Genomic DNA, 21331 nt, shown 5'->3' on the forward strand with positions numbered 1-21331 from the left:
TTGAATTAAATTTTTTTTCCACATGTTATTTTTTAAGTTATTCTATTTTATTAAATTACACATAATATTTTAATGTAATAATTAAAATAAATGTAGTAATAAATTGATATTAATTTTACTAATCAACGTACATTTAACTTCAAAATTCCCGAATTTAAAGCTCATTAGTTTCTTCTATTTATTTAAAATTATTTGGTTAAATTTAAAAAATAAAAAAATTTCTATTATATCAAATTATTATTTTCTTATAAATTCAGAGTTCTCAAATATTTTGACATTTATATTTAACATTTTTTTTTGTTTTTTAAATTAACTCATATAATAAATGGGTCTCATTACTATTATATATATATATATATATATATATATATATATATATATATATATATATATATATATATATATATATATATATATATATATATATATATATATATATATATATATATATATATATATATATATATATATAGAAAAAAGTGAATATAGCCTTAAGAGTATATAAGGTTAGGTACCCAGTGCTTAAAACTACGTAGTTTTGATTGGTGGTTTAATTTTATTGAAAAAAATAACAATTTCCTTAAACACTATTGTTTTCTTATTGAAAAAAAATAACAACTAAAGTCGATCCCTATTGTTTTCTTATTGGTTTAATTTTATTAAAACTACGTAGTTGTGAATTTTTTTCCCATATGTTGCCGTCATTCTTGCATCACAGCTTGCATCACAGGTTCGTTCTATTTCATTCATTATCTTTTTCTTTATTATAAAATTCAATTCATCGTTAATTAATTGTTGTTATCGATTTGAGTATTTAAGTTCTTGAATGTAGTATTCTTAAATTCTCTCGCATGGTTTATCTTTTATATATATATATATATATATATATATATATATATATATATATATATATATATATATATATATATATATATATATATATATATATATATATTGCAGGTGTTTTTTTATTCTTTTATTAGTTACATAAATAGTTATCAAAAGGATTTATTCATAAATTATGTAATTTACACCCTTCTAAATCTTTAACCAAATGATATAAAAATTTTATATTTTTATTATGATGACGGTATTTAACTATTTAATGTAAAATTTCAGATTCTTCAAAAACGATTACAAAGAAATATTCATAGGCAAAGCAATTTATAGATAATATTTGGTGTTAATTTTTTAGTGTATCAGATTAGTTGAAAATTTTTGTGTTAATTTTCTCATTCAAATTCATAGGCAAAGCAATTCACAATTCACCATTGATTTCACTTTTAAGTATTAATTTTGCATATGTTTTCTAGTTCCGATTGTTTATCAACGGAAATTTTTATTTCATATGTTCTATTATTATGCATGATGCTTTTGTTTGATCAAATTTAGTATAATTTATTGCTTTTGATATAATGAAAATGTTAGACCATCTCTAAAAAGTTACTGGAATGGCATTAATAGGGTCAAGTTCTTATTGTCTTTTACGTGTGGTTTTGTGCAGGTTATGATGTTTGAAATAGAAGTAGCTGATCAGGCTATAGAACCGTATATAAATGAAAATGTTGATACAAATGATTTTGTAGAAGCAACATATGAATCAGAAGAACTTAAAGATTTCGGAGTGAACATTGAATTTGACGAAGATGATGTTAATGATGAAAGGATACTAGGAAAAGTTTTTGATACACCCAATGATGCCTATACATTTTATAATGGTTATTCTTTTTTGCATGGCTTTGGAATACGTAGAGATGACACAGTTGAAAATCCTAACACAAATGAGCCTTTTCGGAAGATATGTCGGGAAAATTAGGGTTTGCGGTGGAGATCTGGATACCAGCTTGGATCGTGATATCACTTTCCGAACTGATATTTCTACCCTATGCCTGGGTTACAAGAAATTCAGCCTAGGATAATCCAAGCGGACACCTACATTTCTTGGCACAGAAAACGTAAGCTATTATGCTAAAAGGTTATGTGAATGTGTGATGAAAAACAAGAGCTAAAAGCGTCCATCTTCTGGAAAACAAATAACTAGGGCAACATCTACCAGAACCAATAATCAAATGACACGTGTCCATTTCTTTCTTCACAAGTAATGTATTGTGGAAGTTATTGTGAAAGTGATGTGTTGTCATGTTTTCATTTGTTCAAATATGTGTTGCCCTAATCATTCATTTTCCATAGAACTCATTCATATATATATATATATATATATATATATATATATATATATATATATATATATATATATATATATATATGTATAGGGTTAAATTCAAATGAGAACACTATTTAATGTGAGAACGTAAGAACATTATTTTATGTTAATATTCTACTATGAATTTAATATTTATAGTATTGTAATAATTATAATATGAATATATTCAATTTTATATTGCTATTCTACTTTAAAATTTATATATATATATATATATATATATATATATATATATATACGTAATAATTTAGTAAATTCTAATGTGAATGTTAAATATGTGATTGTTCATATATTCGGTGTTGAATAATGTCATAAAGTTGTACATACAAAATTTTAATGTGAATATTAATGTGATTGTTCGGATATTTGTTGATGAATAATGTCATATCGTTGTATTTATAAAATTCATATTAGAATAGTAACATAAAGTAGTGTTCTCACGTTCTCACATTAAATAGTGTTATCATTTGAAGTTAACCCTATATATATAATATATATATATATATATATATATATATATATATATATATATATATATATTAATTATGATGATGGTTATATTTAACAATTGAGGACAAAAATCGCATCAAACCGAAACGACTAGGGCTGGCAAATATGTACCATAGAGAACCAACCAACATGTTACTAACCGAACCAATTAAATTGGTAGCCAAGTTGTTTGGTAGCCAATATGTTTGACTGGTAATACCATGCCAATTAAGTAGTATTTGTACGGTAACGGTATTAAATTTTGAATATCACGGTTGTACCATACCAACCAATATATATATATATATATATATATATATATATATATATATATATATATACACACACACACACAAAGAAATATGAGTTCTCATATCTTCATGTTTTAATTAGAATAACAACTAACAAGTCTTAGAATTACTAAACTAACACATTGACCGACAAATTTATTGATACTTATTGTTTGATGTGCACGAGATCGGTGATACATACACTAAAACGTAAAAAGGAATACTAACTTATCATTCATTTTACTTGTAGTGTTATCATTTGTCTCCTCTAGCAACTTGCTAGGGGTAAACCTCTTTTAATCCTTTTAGGGATTTCCGAAAAAAACATATACAACCAGAAGAGAGTGAAGCAACGACCAAATGTTCACAAATTCAACTTGTATTCATGTATAGTACATATTAGTTAAAAATTTTGGTATATACCAAATACCAATATATACCAACCAAAATTGTTGGTAGCCAAATTAATTGGTACCAAGTGCACTTGGTACGGTACTGGTAGCAAAAATTTTATACCAACTATAGTTGGTACGGTATACGGTTTGAAGAAAAAAAAACTCGGTACCGTACCAATTAATTCCACCCCTAGAAACGACTGCTCTTGGAAATGAAATGCAAAGTTGGATTAACATTGTAGTTTTACTATATCACATGCAAAAAACATTCATGTAATTCAATCAAAATTAAAACATTTAAATGTCAAGTTTGAAGTATAACTGCATGAAAAATCACATCAATATCTCCTTTTGATGATAGACTTAATTAACTTATGCAATACGCCAAACCAAGGAAGAAAAAACTCCATAACAGTTTATTGATATGCGTTTACACGAATCAAAGCATACGAAAGATCATAGCATGATCAAATTTTACATATGTTCGCAGATTCTACACATTTGCGTTTCCATTCCTATATGAAAATTAGAGTACTATCCATGAATGCGTACACTTAAATCTCAAGGTAAACTTCATACTACTTCTGGATCCATATTGCCACATCAGTAATGAAATTAACGTCCTGTTAATTCTGTAATCGTAGCATCAGCATTGCTCATGGACAAAGTAGTGGATGTGGAGTTATCAACTTGTATCCTTACATCGTTAAAATTGACATTTTGTCTACTTGGTGGGTTTTGCACGCGTGATCGATCACTTAAAAGCATCACCACTTCAGACATGGTTGGCCTTACAGAAACCGGTGACTGAGTGCACATTAGTGCTATTTCTATGACTTTCTTTATTTCTTCTTCTCTATATTCACTTGGGTCTAATGTCTCATCAACTAACTTCAAGTGCATGCGAGTCTCATACAGATTCCAAGCCTGTTACCACACATTAACTCGAGTTACTAGTTAAATCATTAGCTTGATAAGTTAAGTAAAGTTATAAGTTAAATAGCTTCAAGCTTACGTGTTCTAGAAGGTACTGTTCTCCAGCTGATTCATTTGGGACGTCTGTGCATCTTTTTCCGCTAATAATCTCAAGAACAACTATACCAAAACTGTAGGTGTCAACCTTCTCTGACAACTGCCCGTTAATTGCATACTCTGGTGCTGTATAGCCCCTATAAGTAATTAACAATTTGTTATTAATTAATATTCTCCTCTTCAATTCCTTAAACTATACAAAAGAAGTATTTTTAAGTATATCATATTAATTACTTACAAAGTTCCAGCAAATCTTGTGCTAATATGTGTCTGGTCTTCAGGTAGAAGCCTTGCCAATCCAAAATCTGCAATTTTTGGCTGAAAATCGTTGTCGAGTAAAATGTTGCTTGGTTTTATGTCTCTATGAATGATGGTTACATGGTATTGTTCGTGTAGATATGCTAGACCCCTAGCTGTGCCAAAAATAATATCATAACGTTGTTTCCAGCTAAGGTTCCCTTTTTTGTCACCTATATCAGAGAAGAAATTAAATAGAAGTTCACTTATTTATATACTTTCTATCATTAATAAATACCAATTTAATTACCGTATAGGTATTTTTCTAGACTTCCATTTGCCATGTACTCAAGAACTAGAAGTAGTTCTGGTCCTTTGCTACAACATCCAAGAAGACGGATAAGATTTCGGTGATGAACATTACTAATAACCCGTACTTCACTCTCAAAATTGTCTTTTGCATTATTGGAACCTATGGCTAGTTTCTTCACTGCAACAATGTTTCCACCCTTTACGATTCCCTACATAATACAAGAAGCATGTTAAAAAAATAAAATGAGTTGATCAGAAATAAAATCGGGCAAATAACAAGTAATGTGAAATAAAAAGTTAAGTACCTTGTACACATCTCCAAAGCCTCCTTCTCCAAGTTTATTATCCTCCTTAAAATCCTTTGTAGCTCTTTTGAGATCATTGTAGCTATATGCCATTGGGCCTTGCAATTCTGTTGCCCCATGTAAGTTACCTGGTAGGTTAATTGGAAATTAAATCAGTTTAAAACGGTGATCAACTTCAATATAATTGTTTACAATTAAATCGACAATTCATACTTCCTGGTGATGTTCTTTTCTTTGATCGACGATACCACAAAAGTATAAGTATTATTAGCAAGATAATCAAACCACCTACACCTCCAACCACACCTCCGATAATGGCTCCCTTGTTGCTTGAACCTCCTGTACATGGAAATAGCATGTTGATGCACTTGATATTGAATTCCTTATTTTCAAAACTAATGTAATATTTCAAGAAAATTATCATAGGGTTTTCAGAAGTTTTACCATCTTGTAAAAACGGCGTGATATCCATAATTGTATTGTTGGGGAAAAACGGAGAGGCTGAGTACCTCATAAAACACCCAGAATCAACACCTCTCCCATCAGTAACATCAGTTGCACAACTTTTTATATTAGCGTATGCAACTTGTAGGCAAGCACCACAACCATCGGATGTTACAGTAGGGGCACACTGCGCGATACCATAAGCAGTACTTGTATTGGTGCCATTAACGGGTGCTGTGGCGGCAGCAAAGAAACCAGGTATTTTAGGTGTGGCGATAGAAAGATTAGATAATAATCCATCCACTGTGGTTTCAAAAACGCTTTGTCTTGATGAAGTACGATTACCACATAAACCAACATTTCCGGGCAATGTTGTTTGATCGTAGAAAGAATTACTCTCGTACCTTAATCAAAAGAATCAATGTTATTTTCAGAGTTCTAATCGATGTTACAAGAAAATTTAATGGTGATCATTAATATAAAATGAAAATGTAAGGACTCAAATGTCAGGAAATGAAAACCATGATATTAAAATGAAAATTTTTAATGTGATCTTGATTATGTATAGTTTTTCCATACCAACCCCACCAATCGTATGTATATAAGTGGTAGCTATTTGTAGCCCTTCAATGAAATCTTATCTATAAGCTTGATTAGGGGAAACTAACTCCCAAAAATTTATCTATATAAGCATATAACATGGAAGTTTCAAACCATATATTATCGTAATTAAGTTCTTTTTTCTTGTTACTAGCTTAATTCTTATTGATTTATGTATGTTATACTTTCATTTTCGCTGATAAATAAAAGCTTGTGATATCTGCTAGATAATAATAATAATAATAATAATAATAATAATAATAATAATAATAATAATAATAATAATAATAATAATAATAATATTGTATAAAATAACAAATTTGGAAATTGAAGAGTGGAATAAATTTTGGAAACGACTTAAATATATCTCCGTTTCTGGAAAAATATTTTCAAAAGCTAGTTAAATATATTATTTTGGGTAAAACTAGGGGAAAAAAATTCATATTCAACATCATGGATTGTTTATTCAAGAAAATAATCGTAATCAATTCTGAGGAATAAAAATTTGTATTATATTAGAGACAAAAGTAGAATGTTTGACTTTACTTCTATTTGATAGAAACAAACCAAGGAATCGAAAGCCATTCAACGCAATACAGAGCTGTATAGTACAACCGCTCGTTGCATCATCATAGATATTTCCAGATTGGCTGCTCTTGCTTCATAGTCTATGTATTCACAATATGAATAAAGTAATATAAAATGTTCACCTGAGAAAGCAGCCGTCAAGTACAGCTCGGCCACCGTTGGCACCAGCGCAGTAACGTATTGACCTATCTGCAAAATCAAAACAAGCCACACAGTCTCTCGTCGACATGTAGTTCCTGCACTGACCCATTACGTAAACTGACTCTGAATTCCTCGTGTTCTCTGCGGTTGCAAAGTAGGTGTTATTGTTCGACAATTGTCTTCGGACATCTTGGAAAGTAGAGTTAAGATTGGCGTAGAAATTTTGGAGGTTGGTGGCGTTGACTAGGCTGCAAGCTGTGATTAGTATGTTTGTTTGTGGTTGTGATGTCGCCGGAGTTGTGAGGAAGACCATGAACATAAAGGCAACCAACACCATCTGCCACCTATAGAACCACCACCTAGTCATGGCTTGTTCTTTGTTCTTGCCACAAAGTGGATTTTAAATTCAGAATGCCTGCTTTTGATTTTTGGGGTAGTAATTATATAAAGAAGCAGAACTTGACCAAAGTCACCAAACCATTAACGATATCCTTTTCTATAATAATAATAATAATAATAATAATAATAATAATAATAATAATAAGGAATAATATTATTGTGTGCCTATCTGTGGAAAGGTGTGACTAGCTATGTATGGAATATTTATCTATTCGTATGTAGGATATGTGTACGATGGGTTTGTCGTTTCATTCCCCAAGGGGTTTGGTTCGATGTCCTCTCGAAGATGGAATTATGCTAAATATCTTGGAGCTTATAAGATCAATATGTATATCTTAGCTTAGTGCTCAAACAATATAGAAAATGATTGGTTAAAGTCAGAGCCAACCCTTAGGAGGTTGGGAGTGTGCGACTTTATAGGGTTGTGTTGTGATGGAAATTTCTGTTGGAAATCCGTCGCTAAAGGCCCACAACAGATCATCGATGGAATTAGCGAGGGACTTGATGACAAATACAAGGAAGTTAGCGACGGAATCAATGACATATTAACTTGTCGCAAAACACTTTGGAATCCGTGGTTTCTGTCGCAGTTCTATCATTGATTATTTGTAAATGAACAATTTTTTTTTGTTTTTAATCATAGACACTAATGTAATTAGAAACGGTTTATTAGGTGTCGAATATTACCCTAATGTTGATGAATTTTGTTTATATATAAAACATTTATATTTAAGGGATAATTTTTAGTATTCACAAAAGGCTTCAAAATCAATAGACCATAGTGGTCGGAAACAAAAGAAAATAGTTGGTAAAGAGAGACAAAAAGGAGATGCTATGATTTTTTTACTAGATAGTAGAAAGAAAAAAAAAATACAAGAAGTTAAAGGAGATTACGAGCATGTTACTGATTTGCTTTAATTGTGTGTTACAATGGCCAAATACAACTTTTATTTATAACCAAATTGTAATAAGAAAACATTTATAGAGTAAATTGCAAAATTGGTCTATGTGGTATCCAAAAAGTCCGAGACTTGTTTTTTTTTTTTTTTTTTTCATTTGGATAGCCGTATAAAATTGAAAGTTTAATGCAGATTTGATCACTCGAGTTAACTGCCGTCTAAAAAAATGACTTGAATTGGACCTTTTGGGACACCATCGGGACCAAATCGACATGGAAGTTTGGATATTGGATTGACCATGTGAATGAAAAACAATAGACTTAAACTGCATTTTTTTGGGATACCATAGTGATCAATTTTGCAATTTACACTATATTATATCTCTTATCCTCTTGAAGGACTAAGGTGGTGTTTATTTTTTGTCCATAGATCTTCCTGACCTCTTCTGTTTGTGCGGCGCAGACCACGCGCAGACATTAGTATTCGCAGACTGTTTGTTTTTTTGAAGGCTGCAGATGTATAAATGTCTGTGCGCCCTCTTCTTGGTGTAGATATGGACCAAAGTCTTCTAACATTTTCAGACATCTTCTAGCCAAAAAATACACATATACTTTTTTTTTTGGTTTTTTTTAAATGTATATTTATTCCATCTTTATTAGTGATAAGTCATTTGAAACAAAAAAAAAAGTTACAATACTTAAAAAAAAAGTTTGACCACACAAACATGATATTTTTGACAAATTTATAAATAATAGTTTATTAAAATAATGATCGTTGAAATTGTTTATATAAATATGAAAAAAAAATAATATATTCTTATATTTTTTGTGCCGAATTTTATAAAACATTATTTAATAAAGCATCGTCAATTTCTTAGAAAAAGTATTTATGGCGCATTTTTAATTGATTTAATTGAAAAAATCGAAGTTTATTTCTATTCATTTATATATCAAATTCTTTAATTCATAATTACAATGTTTAAGCATAACCTTGCGATCAAAATTGTTGGTTTTTATCAAATATATACGTTAATTTATACCATTTTTATTTTCACTTTTAATACAATAATATATAAAAGTTGATTTAAATTTGTTAATTATTTATAACAAAGTCATAAATATATTTAAAATTTTCTTTGTAGTTTAAAACTTCAGTTTATTTAGGCTTTCATTTATTTTAATAGCATGTAGATGTTAAAAAAAACAAAAAGTCTTCTTTTTTCAGGCTGTAGACGTTTGGTCTACCTCTTCTGCTGCAAAGGTCTACAGATGTGGTCCGCAGACTGTAGACATTTTACCTTAGAAAAAACAAACAACACCTAAATATATAATTAAGGAAGTGTGTCGTTTATAACATTTAATATCACATTTCCCTTAAACTGAACCAAACTCGATATTTGTTATGCTAAATATGTTTTTGCATTTCATCGTGCTGCATGTGTGTCAAAGCCTTTGTAAAGAAGTATGCGTATTAATACTTTGAACTGACATATTTAACTATAATTTTTCTACTCTTACACTCCCGTATAAAGTGAAAACATATGTCAATTTGCTTTCTTCGAACATTAAAAACATGACTCTTTATTAAAGAAATTGTCTACTTGTTATCGACATACAAACTGGTAGGTTTTATATGATGTCCCATATGCTCCTTTATAAGACTACAAAGACAAATGGCTTGCCATGGCGCCTTGGTGGCTAACATGAATTTGACTTAACATATGGACAAAGTCATGGTATTTTGCTTTTGAGTTTGGAAACTTTTTGTCGAAACAGAAAATGAATTACGCGAAAGCCTACTCGCAATATTCCAGCGAGCACTCCTGATTTGATCTCCTTTGCAGTAAAAACCAGCCCTCATAGGGATTTCCAGGGAAGGATTTATGAAGGACCCAAAACTTTCATACTAAATACATTGTTACTCCAAAACATGCTACATGAATATTCATAAAACAATATTTTACATTGATAGTTTATTTACATATACTGGATACAAACCGACTATTAAGATTTTTATAAAGTTTTATATATTACATACTTTCCTAGGAATACAATACAAAATCTATAATATTATCTATTCTACATCTTCTACCAGTACATGAGTATACTTGATGCTTATCACCTGCAATAATTTAAACATTGAGAGGGATAAGCGGGTGACGCTTAGTGATTTCAATAACAGTTACAATATAACGCTATTCCATATACATATCAATATGATAGAAGCAAAGAGGGACAAAGAACAACAAAGGCATATGTGTATCATATGACAGACTTTCCATATCAACCAACAATTTGATTCAATGATTTACAATCAATGAGACATGATAATTTCAATACTTGATATACATCAATAAAGCCTTAACCCAAATGGCACAGAAAATACAATTTCGGATTATCATTTTGCTAGAATATACAGGCTTTCAGCCCTACATAGCCCTATGCCAATACCAAAAGTTATACGAGTCATGCTCTACATGGCCAAAGGCACAAAGCCAATACCATAAAATTATACGAGTCATGCTCTACATGGCTAAAGGCATAACTCTGATATAACACAGAAAAGTACATTGAATATATTACACATAACATAGAATTGTCCCTAGATTGAACTCACCGTGAAATAACCGGGGATTAAATGATAATTTGGGCAGCACTTCGGCTCTAAATATGACTTTTTGTGATGAAACCATGGATTTTAGTTGAAAACCGGCCTTACTCGGGTAGAGTTTCGACTTGAAAATATAATTTTCTTGGGAACTTCGAGGCGTCGGGAATGCTAACGAGGCTTCGGGTGGTTAAAAGTGGTTAGAAAGGGTTTTTAGAGTGAAGGAGATTGAAAAATGGCAACCAAAATACGGGCAACCTCGCATCCTTTTTATAGGGTCCGAAGTAGCTCACTACGTGAGGCGTACGAGGCTACGTGTCCGATTCTCGGAAGGGATGGCACATGGCTCAGACGTGTCTGCTACGTGACCATCATGCGAAGACCGGAGACGTGGTCAATCCGAGGTCCTGCCACGCGAATGATGGGCATAAGCCTCTATGCGGAGCGTACCTCCTCGGATAAGGCTTCAAATTTTCATTTATTTTTATTTAAAAACTTCGAAAAATCATATCTTTTGCGTACGAGCTCCGTTTTCGATGTTCTTTATATCCACGCGTAGGTGAGATTACACTTTACAACTTTTATTTAGATTCCGTCGGCTAATTTTGACGTTATTTTTAATATTATATTTTTAACAAGCCGAGACAAGAAAAGTCTATTAAAAATTCATAGCTTCTTCATCCGATGTCCGTTTTCGTTTGTCTTTTTACCGTTGTACTACTATTGACGAGGCATTCGATTCTCATTTAGGTTACGTTGGCTAAAAATCACTCGATCTTTATTTCGAGTTTTTAGTTGTCTACTACTATTCCGAAATTTAGAAAAATCATAACTTCCTCATATAAAGTCAGATTTGGACGTTCTCTTTAGGAAAATTCTCAGTTTAACGAATAATACGACTTTCATTTAGATCATAAGGGCTAAAAAGTAGTTTATAAAAAACTCACTTTTTACATCATACGACGTCGTCTTCGTTATAACTCGGATTTCTATGAGGTTTTCGTCTAAATGTTTCTAACAAAATTATTTACAACTTTTAATAATAAAATTATACTTATTTCAAATTTTTTATTTTCGTTAAATTTCAATATTTGACTTTTTATTGGAATCTCATAAGACTTTCAATATTTTCCGAGTGATTTTAAACATAGTTTTACTTCATTTCTAGTAAAAACTATATGTTAGAACTCAATGCTCAAATTCATATAATATTTCATAATATTATTCGTTTTTTTTTAAATTACATAACATGATAACATAACGTGTATGTTACAAATACCTCATCCTCTTGAGGACTTCGTCCCCGAAATTAAAACGATTTAAACAAATGGGGATATTTCGCTCTTATTTCATTTTTATTTTCCCAAGTATAATTTGGGCCTCCATGGTGTTTCCACTTGACAAGCACCAACTCCCCTTCTTTATTACATAGATTAGTCGTTCTTTCGTTTACGATCTCTTCAGGCTCTTCTACATATGTTAACTTGTTATTTAGTTTCACCTCGGATAACGGAACCGCTTCATCATATATGCTTAAACATTTACACAGATAACTCACATGAAACACATCATGAATACCTGCCAAATCTTCCGGTAATTCCAAGCGGTAGGCTTGTTTACCAATCCTCTGGGTGATTTTGAAAGGACCAACAAATCTAGGACTTAGTTTTCCTTTCATCCCAAATCGCATAATGCCTTTCCACAGGGATATCTTCAGCATTACGAAATCACCCACCTGGTATTCTATGGGTCGTCTCCTCTTTTATGCATAGGACTTTTTTCGATTCTGGGCCGCTTTCATTCTTTCTCATAAAATTTGAATCTTGTCAATGGTCATGTCTTGAGTCATCTCAGGGCCTCCAGGGATTTTCTGTCCTATTTCACACCAACATAATGGAGTACAACATCTACGTCCATGTAGTGCTTCGTATGGTGACATTTTGATTGAAGCGTGGTAACTATTATTATATAAAAATTCGACAAGAGGTAAATATTTGTCCCAGTTACCACTGAACTCCAAGACACATGCACGAAGCATATCTTCTACTATTTGGATCGTTCTCTCTGTCTAACCACTACTATCGTCAAAGATCTTCAATCTTAAAGCCTCTTTGCCCCAAAGCCCTCTTTGTCGCTGAAATTTTGTTCATCTTCACCAGGTCGGACCACCTCTATCGTAGAGCCACCACCGACCGCAGACGTAAATGTTTTTCAGATCTAGAATTCGGCGAAACGCTATAAAGGTTTCTTAGATCTAGATTCTATCGTTGGGCTGAGTATGGTTTGCAAATGGTGAACATTTTTCGAGGTCTACATACCATCAGATCAGAAACACCTCTACAGCGCAACGATAATGGGCGATGAAACCTGATCGGGAGTTAAATATGGTTGTTTTTTTCTTCAAATCTATAACCGATGAAACTAGATCCGATGAAGAAAACGAGATCGGAAAGGAGATGAGAAGAAGGTGATTTCTGACAAGGTAGTTTCCAGTGAGATACTTTTCCGGCAAACGAAGATAAGAGGCAGAGTGAGCTGGTTTAGGAAGAGAGGAGATGATTGTAGGTTGTTTGCAGCGACATTTCATGGAGATTCGATGTGGTGGCGCTCAAGCGACGACGGGTGGCGGTCCGACAACGGTAGGTGGTCCGACAGTCTTGGGCGTGCAGCTTCGATTGGGATGTAATATTATGAACAATGAAAATAAATAATATATATTTTAAATGAGTAGTCCAAATTTTTTCTCAAATATTCTCGCAATAAGAAATGTTCTAGATTGAACGCACTTCTCTCTCTGATCTCTCTCTCTCTCTCTCTCTCTCTCTCTCTCTCATCTCAACTTGATAATCGAGATTTTTACACGTTCTGATTTGCGTTGACTTCAAGCTCTCTACAAGCTCAAAAAATCCCTGCTAATGTCACCAACAGTGCCATGGTCGATGCTCTCAAATCTCTTAAGACTATAAGTTAATTCATTCCAATCCAATTTGATTATGTATCTTGTTATTGTATTAGTGTTTAGTACTGAAAAACGCAATCTCAGATTCTCGCTATTGGTGAAGTGTTGTTTTTGTGTACAGATGTTAAATTAAAACTATAAAGCTTTGTGATTTGTCACCTGTCACTGATCTCGCCATATTGCTCTTATGGTTGATTAATGTTTTTATCCATTTTTACGAGCTATCGTATCTTTTGTGAGAAAGAGTTATTCATTTTAATCCAATTTATTTATGCATTTTCATATGTTCTCATTGAGAAAGATGCATTCAATTTAAAATCTGTTTGATTGCGCATTGTTTCTATTACCCAACTGTGAAAAAGATTGTTATCTATGTAATTCAGAATGTTTTTACCATGATTTCTTTCTGCAACTATATACATATAAAATTTTCGTATATTGATTTAGAAACTGTTGTTACTTCCTATATTCAATCAGGTGGAAGGGATTGAATAGTTTTTGAATTCCTCAAGGTTTGAAACTATTGGATTGTCAATTGAATCGCCTGAAAGAATTCTGGCTACATCAGTCAGGGTTCCTCGCACAACCTGTAGGACTTCCACTAGGCAAAAGGCTAATAATTTTGAAACCGAGTCTCTCCATGTGACTATGAGTAGGGCAACTTCTCGTGGAGTAAGGAGGCAATTGGATGGAGAGGTCAACGAATTCCTAAAAACTCTAATGGTTTCTATCACCAAAAAGAAGGGGACCACAACATCAACTCATCAAGAAACTTTGAAAAATGAGACCACTACTACTACCACTATTGTACAGAAAGCTTACAACACAAGAAGATCCACAAGGTTGACTGCAAAGAAATCTGAAGGGCTAGAAGTGATAGAGAGGGAATGAAGTGAACCCATAAATCTTGATTTGTTTTTGGATGAAGTGAAGGATTTGGGTCATCAAAGTGATGAAAATTCAAAGAATGAGAAGGAGGTTGTGCATGTAGACACTACTACACTTGAAAGTGGAGAGAAGAAAGTAGATTGTTATGGTGAGGTAGTTGATTTAAAGGTGAAATCAGATGAAGTCATTAAACAACATGAGAACGTGGATTTAGAAGATCTAAAACCAAATTCATAACCATGTGAAGATGATGATTAAGAAGAGAAATGGGTGATCATAGATGAGAAAATTGATCTCAATGAAGCACCGAATGTTTCAGTTAAGGAATAGGATGCTTTTATGGTTCCAGAGGAACACATAGTCAAATCTGATGATATTGATAATAATGCCCTTTCCTTTAACACCAAAAACCCAAGTGATCCTTCAATTTTGAAACCTGAAAGCATGACATGTGCTGTTTCAGAGATGAAGAATGAAGAATCAGAGTATAATGGTAAGTTCCATATCTTTTATATGATATAACTCTGCATTTTCTTACATGAATTGAATTATATAATCTTTTTGTTTGCATTGCCAGACATAATCGAGAAACAGATGGGCATATCATCCTATGAAAGGTGGACTGCACTAAAGAATCTCAACTTTGTAGAAGGTAACAACATAACAATTGACATTTTTTCCCTCAAAGGTTAAAAGTTATAAATAATAATTGATCTTTCGACTGGTGATTTACAGCCATCACATACATGGTTATCAAATGTGGCTTTTTTGATTGATAGATGGGCTCTTGAAATTGCACTTAACTGTTACCGGAAAGCAATCACATAGTTGGAAATATTATCACGGACAACTATATGATGTTGGATTACACCATCCCGGAAGGCATAGGTACAACTAGCTACACTTTGTTTATTTTGTGATTGCAAATTACAGACCAAATATGTATGTCTAAAGTATCTTTTCGTCTTTAACTATTAGCTATTTATGTTTTAAAGCCAAAGTGAAGGTAATTTTCAAGTAGAGTAAAACATTTCATCTCTTAAAAAAGAATTTAAAAAAAAAAGTTACAAAAAATGCTACCTTTTTTACTGATTAGTCATTGTTCTTGAATCACATGTAATTCCTTTTAACCTAGATAGTTAGTTACATTATATGTTCGATCGATAAAAATCACATGTAATTCAAATATGAATCACAAAAAAAATACATATGAATTACATGTAATTCACATATAATTTACATATGAGTCACATGTCATACAGATTTAAATCACATGTGATTCACATATAAATCGCATGTAATTCACAAGTGAATCACATATGAATTATATGTGATTCACATATAAATCACATATGAATAACATGTAATTCACAAGCGAATCACATATGAATTACATGTGATTCACATATAAGTCACATGTGATTCACATAAAATCACAAGTGAATCACATATGAATTACATGTGATTTATTCTGCTAATTTTTTTAAAATTAATGTTTTATGAAAAAAAAAAAGTAAAAATTATTTTTAAAAAAAATACGAAATTTGATTTATTATGTTAATTTTGTTCAATAACACAAAAAAAAAAAAAAAAAAAAAAAAAAAAACATTACATGAGATCAATAAGATTACGATCATGCCCTTAATGAGTTAATTTTTATATAACGCTCCACCTTTACTTCTCAGGTTCTCCGGAAGCTATGAGTTTTCAACCGATCTAATCTATATATATATATATATATATATATATATATATATATATATATATATTGAGAGAGAGAGAGGGAGAGAGAGAGAGAGATGTAGGTTCAGGTATTTAAAATAATTATTGTGTTATTGTATGCATAAATGTGCGTCAATCAAAATTTAAAATAAAAATAAATAATTAAATAAATAAATAACGGTAAATAGGTAATTTGATAATTAGTTTCCACAAATAATATCTTATAATTATGGTAACCATTGACTTCAGCTATCTAGGGTTTCTCTATCAATCGGCTTTTTAAAACAACCATCTACCTAGGTCCGCCAAGTGCTGAAGCAAGAAGCCAGAAGGTGTATCAATTGCCTGTCATCGGCGGATCTTGTTGACACCAAAATCACGTCCCTTCTCTTCCAGCCGTCATTGACTCTTTCAGCCGTCATTGACTCGTTCCCTCCACTACTAGAAAAACAGCCTTTTACGACGCTCATTGCGCGTCGTAAAAGGCTCAGACGACGCGCAAATGCGCGTCAAGGAAGGCCCTGTCATAAAGAGAGACGACGCGCTTTTGCGCGTCGTCTGTAGACGACGCGCATTTACGACGCTCATTTACGACGCGCAATTACGACGCGCGTTTACGACACGCAATGCGTATCAAGGAAAGCCCTGTCATAAAGAAAGACGACATGCATTCGCGTGTCGTGACCTTACGACGCGCGTGTTAATGACACGCAATGCGTATCAAGAAAGCCCCTGTCAAGAAAGGTCATGTCATAAATGAAGATGACACACATTTTTGCGTATCGTAATTTAATTTTTTTTTTTTAAATTATTTATAGATTTACTAATTTTCAAATTAAATTTGCATTTCATGTCTGATAATAGAAAATAAAATACCATATACAAAAAATACAATCCATTGCACAAAAGTTAATGTCATACAAATAATCATTAATTCCAAAAGTAGACACATATTTGTACATTGTTATTAAGAGGTTTTCCCTAACTATATAACTTAGTACTACAATGCTATTTCCTTAGTTTGTGTACATTGTTGTAAGAAAGTGTGTATTGAAGCACCTTCCATGCAGTAGTACCCCCTTGTCCAATGCTAGAATCTGAATCAAAACTTTCTTGTAAATCATAAGAAATAAGATAAAAGAAACACTACCCTTTATGTCTTTGAGAAGTATTATGATTTGTATTTATGAAATACCTGCAAGATTTGGGGATTAGCCTGCATCATGGCTCGAAGTATAAATTATATTTTTATTTTGATGAGATAAATAATAATTAATGTGTATATAGATATGGTTGACTACTTTATAAATAAATAAATAAATACTTGTGGACTGTTACGAAGAAAATCCAAGTTACCAGTAGCACCATCAGGACCATTTGCGTCCATGTCAGGAAGTCCCTAGACCAAACATGACAAGGTTACAATCTACAGGATCTAAAACATAAATTCTCAAGCTGAAAGTGAAGAAAAATATTGATAACCAGGGAAGAGATCCAAAGGGTTTGCATTTGGTCCATTTGGAGGAACAACTGCAGCTGGCGGGGGCTGAGTAATTTGCAGACCTAAACTCCATAAAATTTGATGTAAATATATCACTGAGATTAAAAATTAACATAAGAACATGCTACAATATTGGTACAAGGGCATGCTTACTAATTAGAATCCAACATTTCCATTTTGTTCCACTCCTGGTTTTCTTCCATCCCATCTTCAAACTCACATAGATGAAATGAGCAGGAAAAGAAGCTTGTTGCTGAGATAAAGAGAACTGCTAAAACAAGAAATGAGGTCAGTTGCTTTAAACTCACATATCATATACTTTGTTGATTATCAGTTATTATATGAAGACAAGAAATTTTAGCTGCTTCCAGGTGCTATAAAGTGGAAGATAATGATAGTGAAAGACCTTTGACTCCACCGACGCCTTCACCTTCATGTGATGTGCCACCAGGACGTACCCATGTGAATATAGATGGACCAAAATGCCCTTGTCCAGCTCCTGTGACATAGAATTCAAAAGGTAGAAGTACCCATGTGAGATATTGAATATATAATCTCGTGACATAGAATTCAAAAGGTAGAAGTACCTTCTCCTCAAGTGCTTTTGAATTTAGTACTTCCATATCACTAATGTTCTTAAACATCGATGTCATCTTCATCTGACTTCAGACCCTATATTCGAAATAGATTAATGATGAAATAGATTAAAGACAAAAAAAGGAGGTAAAACAGAAAGCATCAAATGGGTGTGCCTTGATAGGTTTGTCAAATCTGATAAATTAAAACAAAGATAAAATAAAAAACTATGCGACTTTTTATGAATTGAAAAGAATGAATACTATACTAACATAACCACTTATGTCTGGTGAAAAAGAGAGGCAGGAAGCAAAGCTCTCAAATATCGTTTTCATCGTTCTTGAATTCACTCTCTCACATGTACACACACACACACACACTCTCTCTCTTTCCCTCCTTTTCTTTCTCTTTTATAGTACTGAGTATTCTCTGCAATCACCTTCTCGATAGAGAGAGAAAGAGAAGAACTACTCTGCAATCGCCTTTTCTTGCAGAACACTTTTCATGAATCTAACAAACCCTTAACATTATGCTATTAAAAAAACACACCAATTCGAATTAAAGAGAAAAACAATCCCATCTGACCAAGTCAATACAGAAGTAGTTCAACTGAATGAAGTAAAAGAAAGAAAGAAAAGAGGGAGAACCAGGAAGAAAATATGTCTTCATTCTAACTGTTCTACTATTAAAAAAACACCCATTTCAATTGCAGAGAAAAAAAAATCCCATTTGAATTACCTCTATGAGTTTTTGGAAAACTAACTGTTCTGGTATATGGGAAAACTTCATATTTCCGAAAATGCCCCTCCTCAGGCATCTCCTCCATCAGATGGAATAAGTCCCACTGCTGAAATTTCTTCTTTGCCCCCGACATCACCCAAAAATTAATAATAAGAAGAAGGGTAAGGACGAAAGTTGTGATCGAATTAAAAGGAGAAGAGGGAGCATACCGGTTAGAAGAAGGCTTATCAGATTGTAATCAAACAATATATTCTCTATTTCCATTAGTACCAAACACAACCACATAACCTTAGACCTCAATTGTTGAATCACGGAGCACAACACCGAGTACAACACCAAGCACAACCCTAAATCTTCGAGGAGTCAGAGTCGCCGACGAGGTGAGGTAAGACGATGTCGCCAACCTATTGGGGGCATAATTGTCAATTCACTATTTTTTCTGTGGATGCATAAAGAAGTCCTTGGAAAAATCAGCACCCTTTTTCCTGTTGTTGATGCAGCAACCTTTTTCACTAATTTGCATCACATCCTTAAAGTGATTGCCGCTGGGAGTACATGAACAGTATGTCATCATAGGCTATCAGTACAGAAGAGAAGAAAAAACACAGATAGCATCAGAGTGGAAGAGAAAATTTTCTGCATCCTGGTTTGTACCTGTCAAGAATCATAGGCTGCATTGAGGAGGAACATAGGGGTTCTAAGGAATATTGAATCTCTCCAAGCAGCCCAGGAAGAAGCAGCAGCAGCATCAACAGTGGTCACTGATGAAGGAACCTTTTTGTCCAATTTGTTGCACCAGATTATGCCTATTGTCTCTCAACATTTAAATGGTACTACCAATGCTATGGAAGATACACCTGCACAACCTTCTTCAACTGTAAGTGCTTTGTTTTGCTTTGCTTTGTTTTTTGGACTGAATGTGAGTGAGTGAGTAAATGACCATTTTATCCTTTAGGTTGAGGAGAACCAAGATAGAGGAGGTGCATCTTCACGGCAATCGGATGATCCTTCATCCTCAAAAAGCCAAAAGGTAGGTACTTTGCACCAACACCTCTGTGCATTTCTATACCAAAGGATGAAAAAAGAAAATATATTTCATCACTAAAATTACTAATTTGCCCTTACAAAATCATATGCCAAACAATTCTTAGCACAAATACACATTAGAAAGATAAAAGAACCCCATGATGCTTTTCTTTAAGTAGTGAATAAGAGTATAAAATTTTAACTAAATAAATTAAAAGAATGGACCTTTGTTGAAAAGAGATATAGAGCACAAGCTGAAGGATCATGAGATAATACTTCAAGAACTGGTAGATTATAACAAAGAGACTTTCCACTTGATGTCATGGTTGAAATAACAACATTCTATCTAGAAATGGAAGCCTGAATTGACTCTGCCTAAAATACCATAAGAACAAAATAATAATAATAATATAATTTTAACAATAATAATGGATTTTTGGATAATTACAAATGAAGATACCTGGTGGCTATATAACTTTGAGACACCTGAACATTTCAATGCAGATTTTGTTCCTTCAGAAAGATAATCTGGAATCTTTACAAAATTGGCTATCCGGGAATTAATCTCTTCAATATGAGCTATCTGAAATAGTGGATTAAATAATTGGGGTACATAACAAGGGCAAATTTGTAAATTTGTAACGATAAAGAATAAAGATGACACCTGTCCTTAGGAACCAAGGCCTGTCTTCAGATGCTCAACCATTTCTGTGGGAAGCAAAGGATTTGTTTCCTGTAAAGGAAAGCATTAATGGGAAATGAAAACAAATAATAGAAACAAGAAATGTAAAGAGAATTTCAAGAAAAACTGAAAAATGGAACTTAAAGATGACACCTACTTTACATTGTACTTCAGGTGAAAAGGAATCTGAGGGTTCAGACATGCTTCTTTTTGTTCTTTTAGCATCATTTTTAATTTCTTTAGGATTTCCTTCAGTTTCATGTAGCAAAAGATC

The 21331-nt window shown here is 32.5% G+C and overlaps 2 protein-coding genes across 3 annotated transcripts; both read right to left on the bottom strand.

The window, feature by feature from the left end:
* Nucleotides 1-3792: 3792 nt before the first annotated feature.
* Nucleotides 3793-7531, bottom strand: LOC111916061 (cysteine-rich receptor-like protein kinase 44). Its single transcript, XM_023911710.3, has 8 exons — nucleotides 7039-7531; nucleotides 5729-6132; nucleotides 5498-5623; nucleotides 5285-5412; nucleotides 4978-5188; nucleotides 4669-4900; nucleotides 4414-4567; nucleotides 3793-4325 (listed from the first exon to the last, which is right to left on the bottom strand). Exons 1-8 carry the CDS (start codon nucleotides 7422-7424, stop codon nucleotides 4014-4016), a joined length of 1953 nt encoding a protein of 650 aa, XP_023767478.1. The 5' UTR covers nucleotides 7425-7531; the 3' UTR covers nucleotides 3793-4013.
* A 9897-nt stretch (nucleotides 7532-17428) lies between these two features.
* Nucleotides 17429-20405, bottom strand: LOC122196749 (uncharacterized). 2 transcript variants are annotated; one of them, XR_008230001.1, is made up of 7 exons: nucleotides 20004-20405; nucleotides 19347-19894; nucleotides 18620-18704; nucleotides 18439-18531; nucleotides 18186-18300; nucleotides 17888-18094; nucleotides 17429-17628 (listed from the first exon to the last, which is right to left on the bottom strand). XR_008230001.1 is itself a non-coding variant. In XM_042899867.2 (6 exons), the coding sequence occupies exons 3-6, from the start codon at nucleotides 18689-18691 to the stop codon at nucleotides 17982-17984; spliced, it is 393 nt and encodes a 130-aa protein (XP_042755801.1). In that variant the 5' UTR covers nucleotides 18692-18704; nucleotides 19347-19894; nucleotides 20004-20405; the 3' UTR covers nucleotides 17429-17981. The 2 variants fall into 2 exon arrangements, 1 of the variants encoding a protein (XP_042755801.1); XM_042899867.2 differs by having other exon boundaries at nucleotides 17429-18094.
* Nucleotides 20406-21331: the final 926 nt, after the last annotated feature.

This window comes from Lactuca sativa, chromosome 2 (genome assembly GCF_002870075.4).
Source record: "Lactuca sativa cultivar Salinas chromosome 2, Lsat_Salinas_v11, whole genome shotgun sequence".
Taxonomy (NCBI): domain Eukaryota; kingdom Viridiplantae; phylum Streptophyta; class Magnoliopsida; order Asterales; family Asteraceae; genus Lactuca; species Lactuca sativa.

Coding starts and splice junctions, on each gene's coding strand:
- LOC122196749 (XM_042899867.2), bottom strand. CDS start 18,691: ATGAAGATGACATCGATGTTTAAGAACATTAGTGATATGGAAGTACTA. Junction 18,532..18,619: donor CAAAAGCACTTGAGGAGAAG/GTACTTCTACCT, acceptor TCTATGTCACAG/GAGCTGGACAAGGGCATTTT. Junction 18,301..18,438: donor AGGCGTCGGTGGAGTCAAAG/GTCTTTCACTAT, acceptor TTGTTTTAGCAG/TTCTCTTTATCTCAGCAACA.
- LOC111916061 (XM_023911710.3), bottom strand. CDS start 7,424: ATGACTAGGTGGTGGTTCTATAGGTGGCAGATGGTGTTGGTTGCCTTT. Junction 4,901..4,977: donor TCTAGAAAAATACCTATACG/GTAATTAAATTG, acceptor TCTCTGATATAG/GTGACAAAAAAGGGAACCTT. Junction 4,326..4,413: donor AACAGTACCTTCTAGAACAC/GTAAGCTTGAAG, acceptor GTGTGGTAACAG/GCTTGGAATCTGTATGAGAC.